The following is a 14,388-nucleotide window of genomic DNA, read 5'->3' on the forward strand; positions in this document are numbered from 1 at the left end:
ACACCAGTCATCTCTCTAATGATAAAGCAGCGTTATCGGACTAGGGCAACTTTACCTTTCAAGAAAGTGGAAGTGATGATATCATTTCAGTTGGTGACATTTAGAAATTTAAATGTTGCTATGACATAAGGAAAGGAAATAAAATTCCTGTTTTTGATCATTTTAAAACTGGCACCTAAAATTGATATGAAGAATTGCATCTATCCTTTAATCCTCCAAGTTCTCAAAAAAACATCACCTGTTGCAGCAAACAATTGAACAACGCTGTTCTCTGACAAACTATCTTTGAAGGCTCCTGAAACCTAAGGAGAATGCAGAGGGATTCCATGTGCATCTAAAAGAATATGTCTGGAACAATGCATTGGGCAGCAAACAGAAGATAATTTAGCTGACTCCTGGCCAGCACAGACCAGCCAGCAGGGTCCCTAATAGTGCCAGCGTATTGATATGTTGAGATAGCTTCTTTCTTCCCAAGATGAAAACTGGTTGCCGAACTATGAGGAATGTCCTGCTGCCAGTTTGAAATATTTAAGTCCAGGTTGGCACAGCATTCTGCCACTATATAAATAATCACCAGGTTTCTTGAGAAGCAAATGCTTCTAAATGGGGCACAGATCACTTCTCAGACAGTGAATGAAATAAAATCCTGACATTATGACCCAAACACAAACTGAAGATCCCCTTGGTTAGAACAAAAATGCATCCTCACCTTGATGATGAAACTCAAGAAATATTCACACCAGCTGACCCTTTTGGTGCAAGCTGGACAGACTATTAAAGAATTACTACACAATTCACATTTTTGGGCTTGCATGCAGGCTCATTCTTTTGTAGCAACTCATGTAAAAAAATTAATTTATTACCACAATCTCGAGTGAGCTGGATACACACGGCCAAGAGACATTTTTTGATCTCTGAATGGGCCATATAACAGATTATTTACCAATACGGATTTCAAGAAGCTTGATTTCATTTATAAGAAGTGTACTGTCCAACAGTGTCTTAGAACACAGCAACTCAGGAAATCCTGTCCCACCTACACTTGAGTGGAATTACAGACAAAAACAAACATTCTCCTTTGTACCCATTAACCGACAGCATAATGTTAAAAGTTCCAGTGTTCAGAAAGGCTGCACAAGCACCACAGAGATGTAGGATGCAGCTAGACGGAAAATTTATTGTGTTAGATATAATTACATCAGTTGTTCTGAATATCCGAAGGAAACCGCGCCTCCTTTCCACCCCCTTCCCCCCCCCACCCAAAAGGTGGAAAGTTGCAAGTCCATACCCAAGTGCAATGGAATTTTTGTCTTGGGCATATGCAATTTTTCCAGGAGAGGTTTCAAAGTGTTAAGCACTTATTGAAACAGTAATACAACAAAAGTGGAATGGGGGTCATCATAGAATCCCTACAGTGTGGAAGCAGGCCATTCGGCCCATTGAATCCACACCTGCCCTCAGAAGAGCACCCCATCAAGACCCAACCACATCCTCCCACCCACCCTATCCCTGTATGTGCCATGGCTAGCCCACCTAGCCTATATATCCCTGTGGGGAAATTTAAAATGGCCAATCCACCTGACCTGCACATCTTTGGGCTGTGGGAGGAAACCAGAGCACCTGGAGGAAACCCACCCAGATACGGGGAGAAAGTGCAAACTCCACACAGAGACAGTCATCCAAGGGTGGTATCTTGGAGTATGAGTGAAATGTGGAACAACAGCGAGGCAACTGTTTGAAAATGCAATTTCTAAAATGGAAAATTTTAATGAGATCCCAAAACGTCAAAACTTGCGTGCTACAGTATATCTGACAGTGCTCCAATATATGATAAATAGGAGATACCCATGGGGTTTTTAGACATGATGTAATATTGTATTGCCAGGTCAAGAGCAAACAAATTGTGCCTCAATTACATTTGTATAGAAAGCTAAAGGTTGCCAAAAAAGGCTAAAGATATATTGCTTTCTACAAAAACAAATTGAAAAAAAAAAGCTTTTGATTAACTAAATGAAAAAAAATGCAGTATCAACCTGGATATCCTTTAAACCCTTGTGTCCTTAACCTAAAAATGAATAAACTCATCAATAAAAATAACTACCAGGTCAAATCTGCTGGGACTCTTCATACTACAAGAGCAGCCACAAATGTTAGTGTGTAAAATCCTGTCTCAGGGTTTCTTTCGTGGCTTAACTAGTTAAGCCAGGACAATTGAACAATCCAAACAAGGAAAATCCCACGTCTGATCCTTAGACTTTGCCAAGGTAGATGTGCTGCAATTGTCCTTAAGAGATTGGGGATTAAAGAGGAAAGTTGAAGACTATCCAGTCACCTCAGTTGGTATATAGCTGCATGGAAGTTAAGTGACAATGACTGAGCCTTGGTGATCAAATAGGGGTCCTTATTTTACCATGCACAGCAGGCTTGAGGAAAGATGTTGCAAAGGGCATTTGAAACCCATGGAATTGTAGGTCGATAAGGTGTCAATGACTCGAGAGGGGAAGAAAAATCATATGAAACAAAAATGAAATGCACTATCGCCTCCAGAAACACAGAGTGCCACTTCACACTGCATCTTGATGGCACATACAGATGGCTGCTTCTTTTGGTGCAAGCTGGTCTTTATAACTTTGTGTCAACTCCCTACAGAACAAAATTCACCGGACCCAAATTCACCAATCAGAATATATATTGCTGAATTTTCATCGGTGTAAAGCATATAATCCTGGTGACTGCCTTTCTGAACACAGGCCTCAGTCCCTGTAAATTTAGGTAAACAGAGATTCGCTGAATTGCATTGGCAGAGCGCCATAGTTGTCACCAGCATTCACGAACACGCCCATCTCATTCGGTAACCTGCTGCTGAGAGTTTTGTTGTGCTCTTGCAAGTGCAAGGTCATTTCCTCCCGTGACAGACTCGAGAATGGACACTGCATGCAATTATATTGACCCCTGGTATGTTCCCACACAATTCGGCTGTTTGCAGATTGAGCTGTAATAAAAAAGATTGCAATGAACAATACACTTGGTCAAAATTTACTAACAAGTGGGTGTTACAAGCAGACCTGAAAAACAAAAATCACTTTTGCTATTGAAGGGTGGCAAAGCGTGGTGAAGGGTTAATAAAAACACAGCACCCTTATTTGATTCACAATGAATCAAAATTTAAATCGAGTCAGATATTATGAATCATAATTAATTATGTTTTTATTCTGCTGATGTTAAAAAAAGTGTATGATCTGTATCAATTGAATTCTTCAAGAAAAAGTTAGGAGAACTCTGACAATTGGAGAGAAAAGAAGAAGAAAATGAGACTATAAGAGAATAGAATGAATAAATATAAAACAGCACAAATATTCTCAACCAGCATGGAAAAAGAAAGCAAGTAGCAAGAGGCTGGGTAGAGGCTACTAGAGACAAAAAAGGTGATATATGCTTAGAGGCTTAGGGCAAAGCTAGAATACTCAATGAGTAAATTAGTATTACAGTATTCATCAAGGAAGAGAATGATGACAAAATCTCAGAAGCAGAAAACATGGTAAGGGTAATGAATGAGGTTAATTTGATAGTCAGAATGTACTGAAAATGTTAGCCATGCGCAGGGTGAATAACACACCTAATCCTGATCGCTTAATTCCAGGTTGCTAACAGGAAGGAGGGCAGAGGTAACAGAAGGATTGCCATAATCTCTACCACATTTCACAAAGGTGTGCTGCCAGAGGATTGCCAAGTGGCAAATGTGACACCGTTATTCATGGGTGAAAGAATACCAGTAGTGACTACAGATTATTTAATTTCAGTGGGAAAGCTTTTAGAAATAATAATCAGGGTGCTGGGTGCTGTTTGGGGTGGGGGGTTAGCTTTTCAGTTAATCAAGAAGCAGCAGCACAAAGGCAGATCCTGTTTGACCAAAGTGTTTACATTTTTTGATGGAGTAACAAGATGAGATTGATGGAAGGAAAACCGTGGATGTTGTCAAAATGGACTGAAATAAAGCGTTTGTCAAAGTACCATTAAAAGGCTGTTTGAAACTAAAGTGAGCCTTAGTGATGCTCTTGTACAATATCAACGTGGATAAAAAAATCTGGCTTGAAAGGATGGAAACAGTGAGTTGTGGTAAATGGTTGTTTTGGAGACTGAAGGATGGTAGAGTGGTGTTTGTCAAGAAGGTGTCCTAGGGACGCAGCTTTTTTTGGATTTAACTTGCAAAGTAAGCAGCAAAGTAAAATTAAAAAGTTTGCTGATGCCAAATATTGAAGATGATGTTACATGACTGCAACAGGACATAGATAATGTCAGCAAGATGAGTAAACAGCTGGTGCGGGGAACTTAACAGAGAGCGGCGAAGCAGAAGAATATGAAGAAAGAGTGATAGAATTAATGGTATAATTCCAAACAGGGAGCAGGACAAAGGGATTTGGAGTTCATGCACATGGAACTTTGAGAGTGATATTGAAAGAGTGGTTAAGATGATATATGAGATTCTGGTCTTTACAAACCAAGAAGAGTACAATAGCAAGAAAGTTATGCTAAATCTTTATAAAACTTCAGTTTGGCCAGGCTGGTGCTGCTGAGCCTCATCATATGGTGCTTAACAAGAGTCGAGAGTGTGATGCTGGAAAAGCACAGCAGGTCAGGCAGCATCTGAGGAACAGATGAATCGATGTTTCGGACATAAGCCCTCCCTCAGGAAACTAAGTCAACCACCATGAAGCAAATCATCATCTGAGATGATAGGTATTGACGGGGTCAAAGACAGAATTGGGGGAAATAGAACTGACTGGATTGCTTCACAAAGTTAGTATAGACTCAGTGGGCTGAATGACCTCCTTTTATGCTGTTATAACTCTAAAGTGAAATATAGAACAAACAGCACAGATCTCATTTCAAGTTGATTGTGTTCTCACGACAAGCGAATAGTTCATATCAGTAAGATCAATGGACTGTAATGGTAAGAAAATATCATGGAGAGACCAAACAAAAACCAAAAACCATTACAAAGGAAACTACCTAACATTATTCAATTTAACTGGCTCTTTTTACCCCATACATTTTGAAACTTGGAATTCTGAAGGTGATTTCAATAAAATATCATTAGTTATGGAGCAAAAGGCATTTTCTTTTGAATTTTCACTACACACCGACAATTCACACAATTGCTTCCACCAGGAATTTAGCATTCAATATTGTAAAACCAGCAGCAAAATTAAAAATACAATTTTCATTGGAAAGACAAAAACATAGCCAAAAGATTAAAATACATCTCACCTGCACTCTTTCTCCAGACCGCATTGGAGAATGGTAGACTTTCAGAGGGAATGTAAGACCGAAGACGGGTTGGTGTGGGACCTTGGGAGAGGCTGTAAGGTGCAGGGTGCACATATGGAATGAAGGGCCCAGGTACTGGAGTGTGCGCTTGGCTAGGAAACCTACTCAGGCTGGGTGTGGCGAACAGGGATGGTTCCAACAGTGGAAATGAATGTGGGGTTGCAGAGACCAATGGCATTGAACTTAGTGATGAGTGAAGAGTTGGTAGGGTACTTGGGAGTGGCATGAGTGACCTTGAATTTGATGCCTTGCTGATGGTGTCCATGTTTGCGACATTGCTATCCTTTTCAAGCTGCTTGATAACACTTTGAAATTTCATTGGCTCCACAGGGACTGGCTGTTTAACCAGAGTGTCTGATTCATTGGCAGGCAAAGGGCTGGGAGACTGTTTCTCTACTTTTTGAGGAAGAGCATTTGTTGCAGTGTTAAAACATATATGCATATGTTTGAATAGAGATCGATGTGTTCGAAAACGTAGTTTGCATGCTTCACATCTGTAAAACAAATTATTCTGAAAATTAGTCTTTGCTTCTTGGGTTTCAGAGCTTTTAAACTCAAAAGTACTAAAACAAAACTGTAAAAAAATTTAATGAAGGAGCCACAGTTCATTCTCAGTTCAGGATCAGAAAGGTATGAGCTTGAGTTCCATCCCAGAAACATAAGAACATAGATAGTAAGTTTGCTGATGACACCAAAATTGGAGGTGTAATGGACAGCAAAGAGGGTTACCTCAGATTACAACGGGATCTTGATCAGATGGGCCAACAGGCTGAATGGCGGCAGATGGAGGTTAATTCAGATGAATGCGAGGTGCTGCATTTTGGGAAAGCAAATCTTAGCAGGACTTATACACTTAATGGTAAGGTCCTAGGGACTGTTGCTGAACAAAGAGACCTTGGAGTGCAGGTTCATAGCTCCTTGAAAGTGGAGTCGCAGGTAGATAGGATAGTGAAGGCGGCGTTTGGTATGCTTTCCTTTATTGGTCAGAGGATTGAGTACAGGAGTTGGGAGGTCATATTGCGGCTATACAGGACATTGGTTAGGCCACTATTGGAATATCACAGACAATTCTGGTCTCCTTCCTATTGGAAAGACGTTGTGAAACTTGAAAGGATTCAGAAAAGATTTACAAGGATGTTGCCAGAGTTGGAGGATTTGAGCTACAGGGAGAGGCTGAACAGGCTGGGGCTGTTTTCCCTGAAGCGTCGGAGGCTGAGGGGTGACCTTATAGAGGTTTACAAAATCATGAGGGGCATGGATAGGGTAAAGAGACAAGGTCTTTTTCCTGAGGTCGGGGAGTCCAGAACTAGAGGGCATAGGTTTAGGGTGAGAGGGGAAAGATATAAAAGAGACCTAAGAGGTAACATTTTCACTCAGAGGGTGATACATATATGGAACGAGCTGCCAAAGGAAGTGGAGGTGGCTATACAATTGCACCATTTAAAAGGCATGTGGATGGGTACATGAATAGGAAGGGTTTGGAGGGATATGGGCCAAGTGCTGGCAGGTGGGACTAGAATGGGTTGGGTTAAAAGGTCGGCAGGGATGAGTTGGACCGAAGGGTCTGTTTCCATGCTGTACATCTCTATGACTCTATATCTTGGCATATTCAACACTGAGAGATTGCTGTTCTATCCGAAGTCTTTTGGATTAAAATTGAAGCCCTGACTTCATGGTGTTAAAGGTCTCATGACACTATTTTGAAGAGAAGGGAGTTCCCCAGTGTCTTGACCAATATTTATCCTCCAATTAACAATACTTCTTCCATCATTATTTCTTCCATTGCTTGTTGTGTTACTATGCAACGACATTTCCATTACAACAGCAAAACACATTTTAAAATTAATACATCAGCTTTGAAACATTGAGGTTATGACTGAGCTATGCACAATGCCTAGTGGGTAATAACTGTTTTCAGATTTTTGCCACAGCAATAAACCAGAAGGAAAAATTTTGAAATTAGCTAAGGCTGACTTGTGCCAACAAAGAATAGTAACACATGGCATTGCATCGTTTAACTTCTGATGAAGATCTTTCACCAGTTCTTGCTCCAACCAACCACACCGCCTCGTGGCCGAACATTTCAACTCCCTCTCCCACTCTGCCAAGGACATGCAGGTCCTGGGCCTCCTCCATCACCACTCCCTTACCTCACAACACCTGGATGAAGAACACCTCATCTTCTACCGCGGGACTCTCTAAACCCATTAGATCAATGTGGATTTCACCAGTTTCTTCATTTCCCCTCCCCCACCTTATCCCAGTTCCAACCTTCCAAATCATCACCGCCCTCATGACCTGTACTATCTGTCCGTCTTCCTTCCCACCTATCCACTCCACCCTCCTCTCTGACTTATCACCATCACCCCCACCTCCATCCACCTATCGCACTCTCAGCTGCCTTCCCCAACCCTCCACCCCCTCCCATTTATCTCTCCACCTCCTCGGCTCACAGCCCCATTCCTGATGAAGGGTTTTTGTCTGAAACGTCGACTCTCCTGCTCCTTGGATGCTGCCTGATCTGCTGTGCTTTCCAACACCACCAAGTTCTTTCTATGCTGCCCAAAATACTTACCGTCAGGATGGTGTCAAACAGTTTAACTTTGTCACAAATTTTAATTTTATTTTGTCGTGCACAATTAGGTTATGTAGACATTACACAAGCATTCTTTGGGGGCGAAGCAACAAAATGATATCAAGGCCAATGAAAAAAAATCACAAATGTTTGCTTAGTGACTGTAGTGGATCAGTGAGGCATATGGACTCCAGAGTCTATGTGGCGTTGCTGATTTTAACCAAGATAATGGCAGATACATCACACCTAACCTCAGACTAAGTCATTCATTCTTTTTTAAAATCTGCATTTTAGCAAACTAAAACTTTGTTCAAAAATTGGTTGAAATATGGGCATCTTAAGCTAGGCCTGCTTTTATCACCCATTCTTAATTGCTCTGGAGAAGGTGGTGGTCAGCTGCCGTCGCTCGGGAGATGGGGACATGCACTGTGCTGTGCGCAAGGGAATTTCAGGATTTTGACCCTGAGACAGTGAGGGAACAACAAGATATGTCCAAGTCAGAATGGTGTGTAACAAATGGGAAATTGCAGGAGGTGGTGTTCCTGTGCATCTGCTGCTCTTGTCTTTCTGATCGTAGAGGACTCTGAAAAGCTATTAGAAGACAATGATTCAGCTCTCCAAGTCTGGAAGAAAGCAAGTATAAAATTTGTAATAACTGTTTGGTTAAAGTAACACTCTGATGCTTCAGTACAGAAATGATCTTTTTGGGAGGATGGTATTAGCCTTGGGAAGAAACATACAAAAAACCCCACATTTATACAGTGTTTCATATACAGGTTCTCAAATTGCCTTACAATCAATTTTTTAAAAATCGTAATCATTATTGAAATGTTGGAAACACAGCAACCAGGATGCTGATTATGGGATTATGGTGTGTGCAATGTGATAACGACTAGATAACATTTTGCAATGTTGGTGAAGCGATAAATATTAACTTGTACAAATAATTAAATCAGTAATCACACAACCCACCCTTTGATATAGGAGGCACATCCATGCTAACAAAACAACTCACACAATGAATGGAGTGAATGGATGGAAACATCTAATGAAAGATAATAACTATCAAAGCTGCCTCAAGTCACCACATGTTGGCTGCTGGAAAACTGACAAATTTGGGCAAGTTCTGAAATAGTTGTTAACAGTACCGGACCTGATAGTGTTTTCGGTAGTGTCAGTTTTTGTACAGTTATTAACTACAGGACGAAGTTCCAAAGCATAGACTTCAGAATACCTCACTGATTGAAGACTTTACCAGTTTCACTTTCTGATTGCCTTCCATTAACTATCAGCAGGATGAATGGCTGACCCAAATCCTAATCTTCTTTAGGAAGATTAACTATGACTGAAATTAATGGAAGTTTTCAAGTTGGCAAGTACAGGGCAAGCACTTATTGAATGTCATAAAATAACTGGTGTGCTAATTAAACTTTACATGATATCTCTGTAACTGATACTTATAACAGTGTTACCTCAATTTATTGGTAGGGACAGTATTGTACTTTCATGATCTTAACAGGTTGATATTGAAAAGGAATGGCGGGATTTCAATCTACAAGATAGGTCTCCCTCATCTGTGCTAAAGTTGGATTCCAATGTCAAGGCATCTCACAGCAGCCAACATACAAGTTTCATATGTGCTGAGATTAATTTAATCTGTCCAAATGGTCAACTTACTTGAAGTATCGATTAGGTTTGTGATGTACTTTCATATGATTCATTAGATGATGCATGCTGGAGAAAGACTGTTTGCAGTCATTTGTACAACATTTATACACTTTCCCTGAAAGGAAAACAGAATGGGATACAAAATAACATATGTAGTAGCGTTATCATCATCATGACAGGTTAATTAGAGCAAACCCCAACTGCTTTCTTATAATGGCCACTAGGGTTTGTAATAGTGAATACAGGTATCTCCCGCTTTTTGAAAGTTCACTTTACACCACTTCACTTTCACGAAAGACCTACTTTAGGACCTGTGTTCACTAACTGAAAGAAATCCAAACAGGATTTTTGCTTTAACGAGAAAAAAGTGAAATTTCTCCTCACATAAATTAATACTTCTTCGCTTTATGCCATTTCAGCTTATGAAAGGCTTCATCGGAGTGCTCTACCTTCAGATAGCGGGGGATACAGATACCAACTAATTTGGTCTAGGAATTAGTTGATAGGAAAAACTGATCTGGAACAGAATTTCCAAACATGAATTAAATTATGAAAAATAAAAAGGAAATGTCTTTTACCCAACTCCAAACTGAGCTCTGCTTGTAGAAAATGGTTTTGTAGTAACATAATAGTTATTGAAAAAAATGTTTCCTAAAACCACCTCTGTTTAGTTAGCTACTAATTAGGGATTGTTGCTGGGATTCCAATTGTTTATTAAATGATTATTAAATGATCGTTTTGGCAAGGCCAATTATAAGAAAACAGTTGTATAGTTAATGTTACATTGCTTAAACAGAAAATTACATAGAAACACAGGAACAGACCATTTAACCTCACCAATCTATGTTGGTCTTTTATCACTACATGAGCAGTCAACCCAATTCAATGTGCTCACTTTGTTCCAAAACAGTATGTCCCTTTCCCTTAACCATCTACTTAACCGATGTTTAAATATTGACTTGGCTTCAGTCATGAATTTGGGAAGTGCATTTCAGAGGCTCACAGCCCTGTGCAGAAAATACTTACAGCCTTTCCTATTGTCCATCATAAGTTAACGTTCCTGTTCCTGAACTGGAGTCATGCTGCTTCTGCTCACTTCCATCATGTTTGTAAATATCTCAATCAAATCACCCTACAATCTTCTCTACTCAAATAATAATGACAATAGCCCAGTATTTCAAATCCTTTGAAATTTGTCTTGAGACAAATAGCAGCCATTAAATAAATATTCAATAGGATATAGGCACTACAAGCAGCATCAGTATTTATTGCCATTTCCTGTTGCCCTTCAGGTAGTGGTGGGGAGCAACATTTTTGAACCACTGTAATTCATTTGGCGTAGGTAACCTCACAAAGAAGACAGGATGATGATTGGTTTGGAGGGGAACTTTCTGATGGTGGTGCTCCTGTATATCTGCTTCCCTTGTCCTTGTTAGCAGAATTATAGGTTTGAAGTTGCTTTCTAAGGACCTCTTAGTGAATTTTTGTAGATAGCTCATCTTGTAGATAGAACACAATGCATTTACTGAGCATCGACGGCACCACATTTACTCCCACCACGAATCAAGAGAGCTACTTTGTCCTGGATGGGGTCAAGCTTTTTGAATGTGGTTGGAACTGCATTCATCCAGACAAGTAGGGAGTATTTTATCACACCCCGACTTCTGTCTTGTAGAAAGTGGACAAGCTTTGGGGACCTTGGCATACAAGTCCATACATCCCTGAAGGTGTCACAGGTGGATAGAGTGGTGCAAAAATCACTTGCTTTCATTAGCCAGGGAACAAATATAGGAGCAAGAAAGTCTTGCTACAACTTTATAATCCTTGGAGGCAAGAAGGCGGAAGGTGGCGGGGGGATCTGATTGAGTTAGATAGCGTAGTGAGAAAATCTTTTATCTTGTTGTGGATATATCCAAGATCAGAGGGCACAAGTTTAAGGGGAAGAGCAAGGGTTTAGAGGAGATCAGAGGAAAAATCTTTTCACCAGAGGGTAGTAGAAATATGAAATGTGCTGCCTGAGGCAGGTACTCTTGAAGTATTTAAGCAGAGTCTGGTCAAGCATTTAAAATGTCAGGGTACAGTAGGCTCAGGACCAAGTCCTGCTCCATGGGATTAGTGTAGTTTGGTCCTGTTGAATGGCATAGACATGGTGAGCTGAAGGTTTTCTTTTCTTTGCTGTATGATTCTAAACCCAAGAGTGGAGTATTAGTGCAGGATTCCGAACCCCTTCAGTAGCTATGATATGGATATGTCTTGTTACATTCCTAGCCCATGGCAAATCCCAGGATGTTGACAGTAGGAAGATTGTAACACCATTGAATGTCATGGGGCAATGGATTGATTTTCTTGTAGGAGTAGACCATTGCCTGGCACTTGTGTGGTGCAAGTGTTACTTGCCACTTATCAGTTCAAGCCTGGATCTTTTCCAGGTCTCGCTGCATTTGGCTTCAGTATCTGAAGGACTGTATATGGTGCTTAACCCTGTGTAATCTTCAAACATCCATTGCTGACTTTGTGATGGAGGGAAGGTCATTGGCTGAAGATGGCTGGGCTGAGGATCTCCTGCAGAGATGTCCTGGAGCTGAGATGATTGACCTCAATCAATTATAACCATCTTCCTATGTGCCAGGTATGACTAACTGGCAGAGAGTTTTCCACAGAGCCCTTCTGAATATAATTTTGCTAGTGCTCCTGGAAGGCACATTTGATCAAAGGCAGGCTGGATGTCAAGGAAAGTTACATTTATCTCACCTCTGGAATGCAGCTCTTTTGTCTATGTATGAACCAAGGCTGTGATGGCCCCAGAGACTGAGTGACCCTCGCAGAACCCAGATTGAATGTCAGTGAGCAGGTTGTTGCTGAGCAAGTGCTGCGGATTGCACTGTTGATGACTTCTTCCATCATTTTATTTTGACTCTAATCACAGGTTGTGGTTCATACCCCACTCAAGAGTTATACACACATGATCCAGGCTGTGGCGTAATCTAGAAAGCTATGGAACCTGAGAAGTCCACTTCACTGGAGATGTAAATCTAAAACCCGCTTCATCTTTTGAATGGAGGTGGAAAGGTTCCATTGTGCTACTTAAACAAGGGCAGGGAGTTCTCCAAATGTCCCAGTCAACATCCACTAACCACCTAATTAAGGGGCTGTACCTTAAAAGCTAGTGCTTCCAAATAAACCTGTTGTGTGATTTTTAACTTTAACCAATATCTGTCACACAATACCTGGCAAATATTCCATTGCTTTGTGCAAGTTAGTTGATGAATGTTCCTATACTACCACAATGACAACACTGTAAACGTAGTTCATTTGTGGTGAAGCATTTTATGACTGCCAAAGGTCATAAAAGGTGCTATACAAATGCTAATCCTATATTTCTTTCCTTAACTCAGCAATTTAGAATTTAAAAAGTATCTGGGCTTCCCTGGACTGAAACTAAAGAGTTAGAGGCGTTGACAATGCTATTACTACCAAATTTTTAACTGAATTACTAAGCTTCCTTTATGTGCCCAGTCTTGTGTGCTATTATAATCTGACAGTCTGCTCCAAATGCTGAGCTTCCTTGAGGAAGTCATCATTTCACATTTCTAGTTATTGCCAAGTTCCCATTTCAGCAGGATGTCTAGCTGCAAACTTTAGACCCACGTCACTCTCTTCCCGATGTTTCAGATTGTTCCTAACTCCCACCCCATTGTAGAGATCTTGAACTCGATTCATTACAATCGGGGGGGGGGGGGGGGGGGGGGGGGCACTTCCTGCAGAGATGTTTGTCAAAGTAAGCATCTGCTCATGGAAATTCCCACATCCTGCAGGAACCACGCGTTATTGTTCCTTCCTGTGTTGTCATTCTCACTATGCAGTGAAGGATGGAAGTTTTCAATTAAACTGCTTCTTCCTCCACTGGTCCACCTCCAAACTAATACTTAATAAACATTTCTTACAGAAGTACTGCTTTGACTAGGCACAGCTATTGGGCAAACATAGGGTATAAATATTGTGAATTGGACAGTTTTGAGATACTCAATGCCAACGCAAATAAAGTCCCATTGCTAAGTTTAAAAGGAAAACAAAATAGAGCCAGGTGTAGGAAACCTATGGAATTCTTTACTGCAGAGGGTGCTTGACAGGTTTTTCACAATTAAAAGGATCAAGGGTTATGGGGATAAATATAGCTTAAGATGATCAGATGAATGGGAAAATGGCCCCTTTTTGCTCTTACATCTTATGGTAAATCCAATGTCACATTAAAAGATCTGAAGGTATATGGAGTGAAACACAGGGCTGAATTTCACAGTCTTGGAATGATATGGACAATGGAAAATCAGTTGGGAAAATACAACGAGATTGGAAAAATTAGATTCAAGGTGTCAACACAGAAAGAGTCAGATTTTGCACTGAAGGTTTCAACAGCGAGAGGAGTTCTCTCACTTGTAATGGAGAGAGGCCCATTTTCAAGCATTAACATCTCATTATAACCTAATCAAGCCGCATCTATATGCAGTTTACTACTATCCCAAGAGGCAAGGAGAAATTAGATGCTGACAATTCCCAATTTAAAGGTTTGAGAACATTGGTTCCAGATTACCCCTTACTTCTCTGGATTTCCATCTTGGCCAGCAATGCCCAAAATCATGTGGCACATTCCATGGGCAGTGACTGCCTGTGCAACAGAGGTTGTCATTGGAAACACACTTGCCTTATCACATCATTATGGCCAGTGTCTGACTCAAGAATACAGCTCTCTACTTCAATGCTGCACTCTGCTGAGCACCAACACCTTGCCCTGTATAACTGTTGCCAGTGCTCAGAGACAA

The 14,388-nt window shown here is 40.7% G+C and overlaps 1 protein-coding gene across 1 annotated transcript in view; it reads right to left on the reverse strand.

Moving 5' to 3' along the window:
• Window positions 1-1,589: 1,589 nt before the first annotated feature.
• The window catches only part of znf414 (zinc finger protein 414), a 28,218-nt gene continuing 15,419 nt past the window's right edge, over window positions 1,590-14,388 (reverse strand). Inside the window, exons 3-5 of the mRNA XM_043721103.1 lie at window positions 9,581-9,686; window positions 5,269-5,822; window positions 1,590-2,992 (exon numbers count right to left, since the gene is read on the reverse strand). Coding sequence (XP_043577038.1) covers window positions 2,769-2,992; window positions 5,269-5,822; window positions 9,581-9,686 — 884 coding nt within the window. The 3' untranslated portion in view covers window positions 1,590-2,768. The remainder of the gene's footprint in view (window positions 2,993-5,268; window positions 5,823-9,580; window positions 9,687-14,388) is intronic.

The sequence above is a fragment of the Chiloscyllium plagiosum genome, chromosome 31 (assembly GCF_004010195.1).
Source record: "Chiloscyllium plagiosum isolate BGI_BamShark_2017 chromosome 31, ASM401019v2, whole genome shotgun sequence".
Taxonomy (NCBI): domain Eukaryota; kingdom Metazoa; phylum Chordata; class Chondrichthyes; order Orectolobiformes; family Hemiscylliidae; genus Chiloscyllium; species Chiloscyllium plagiosum.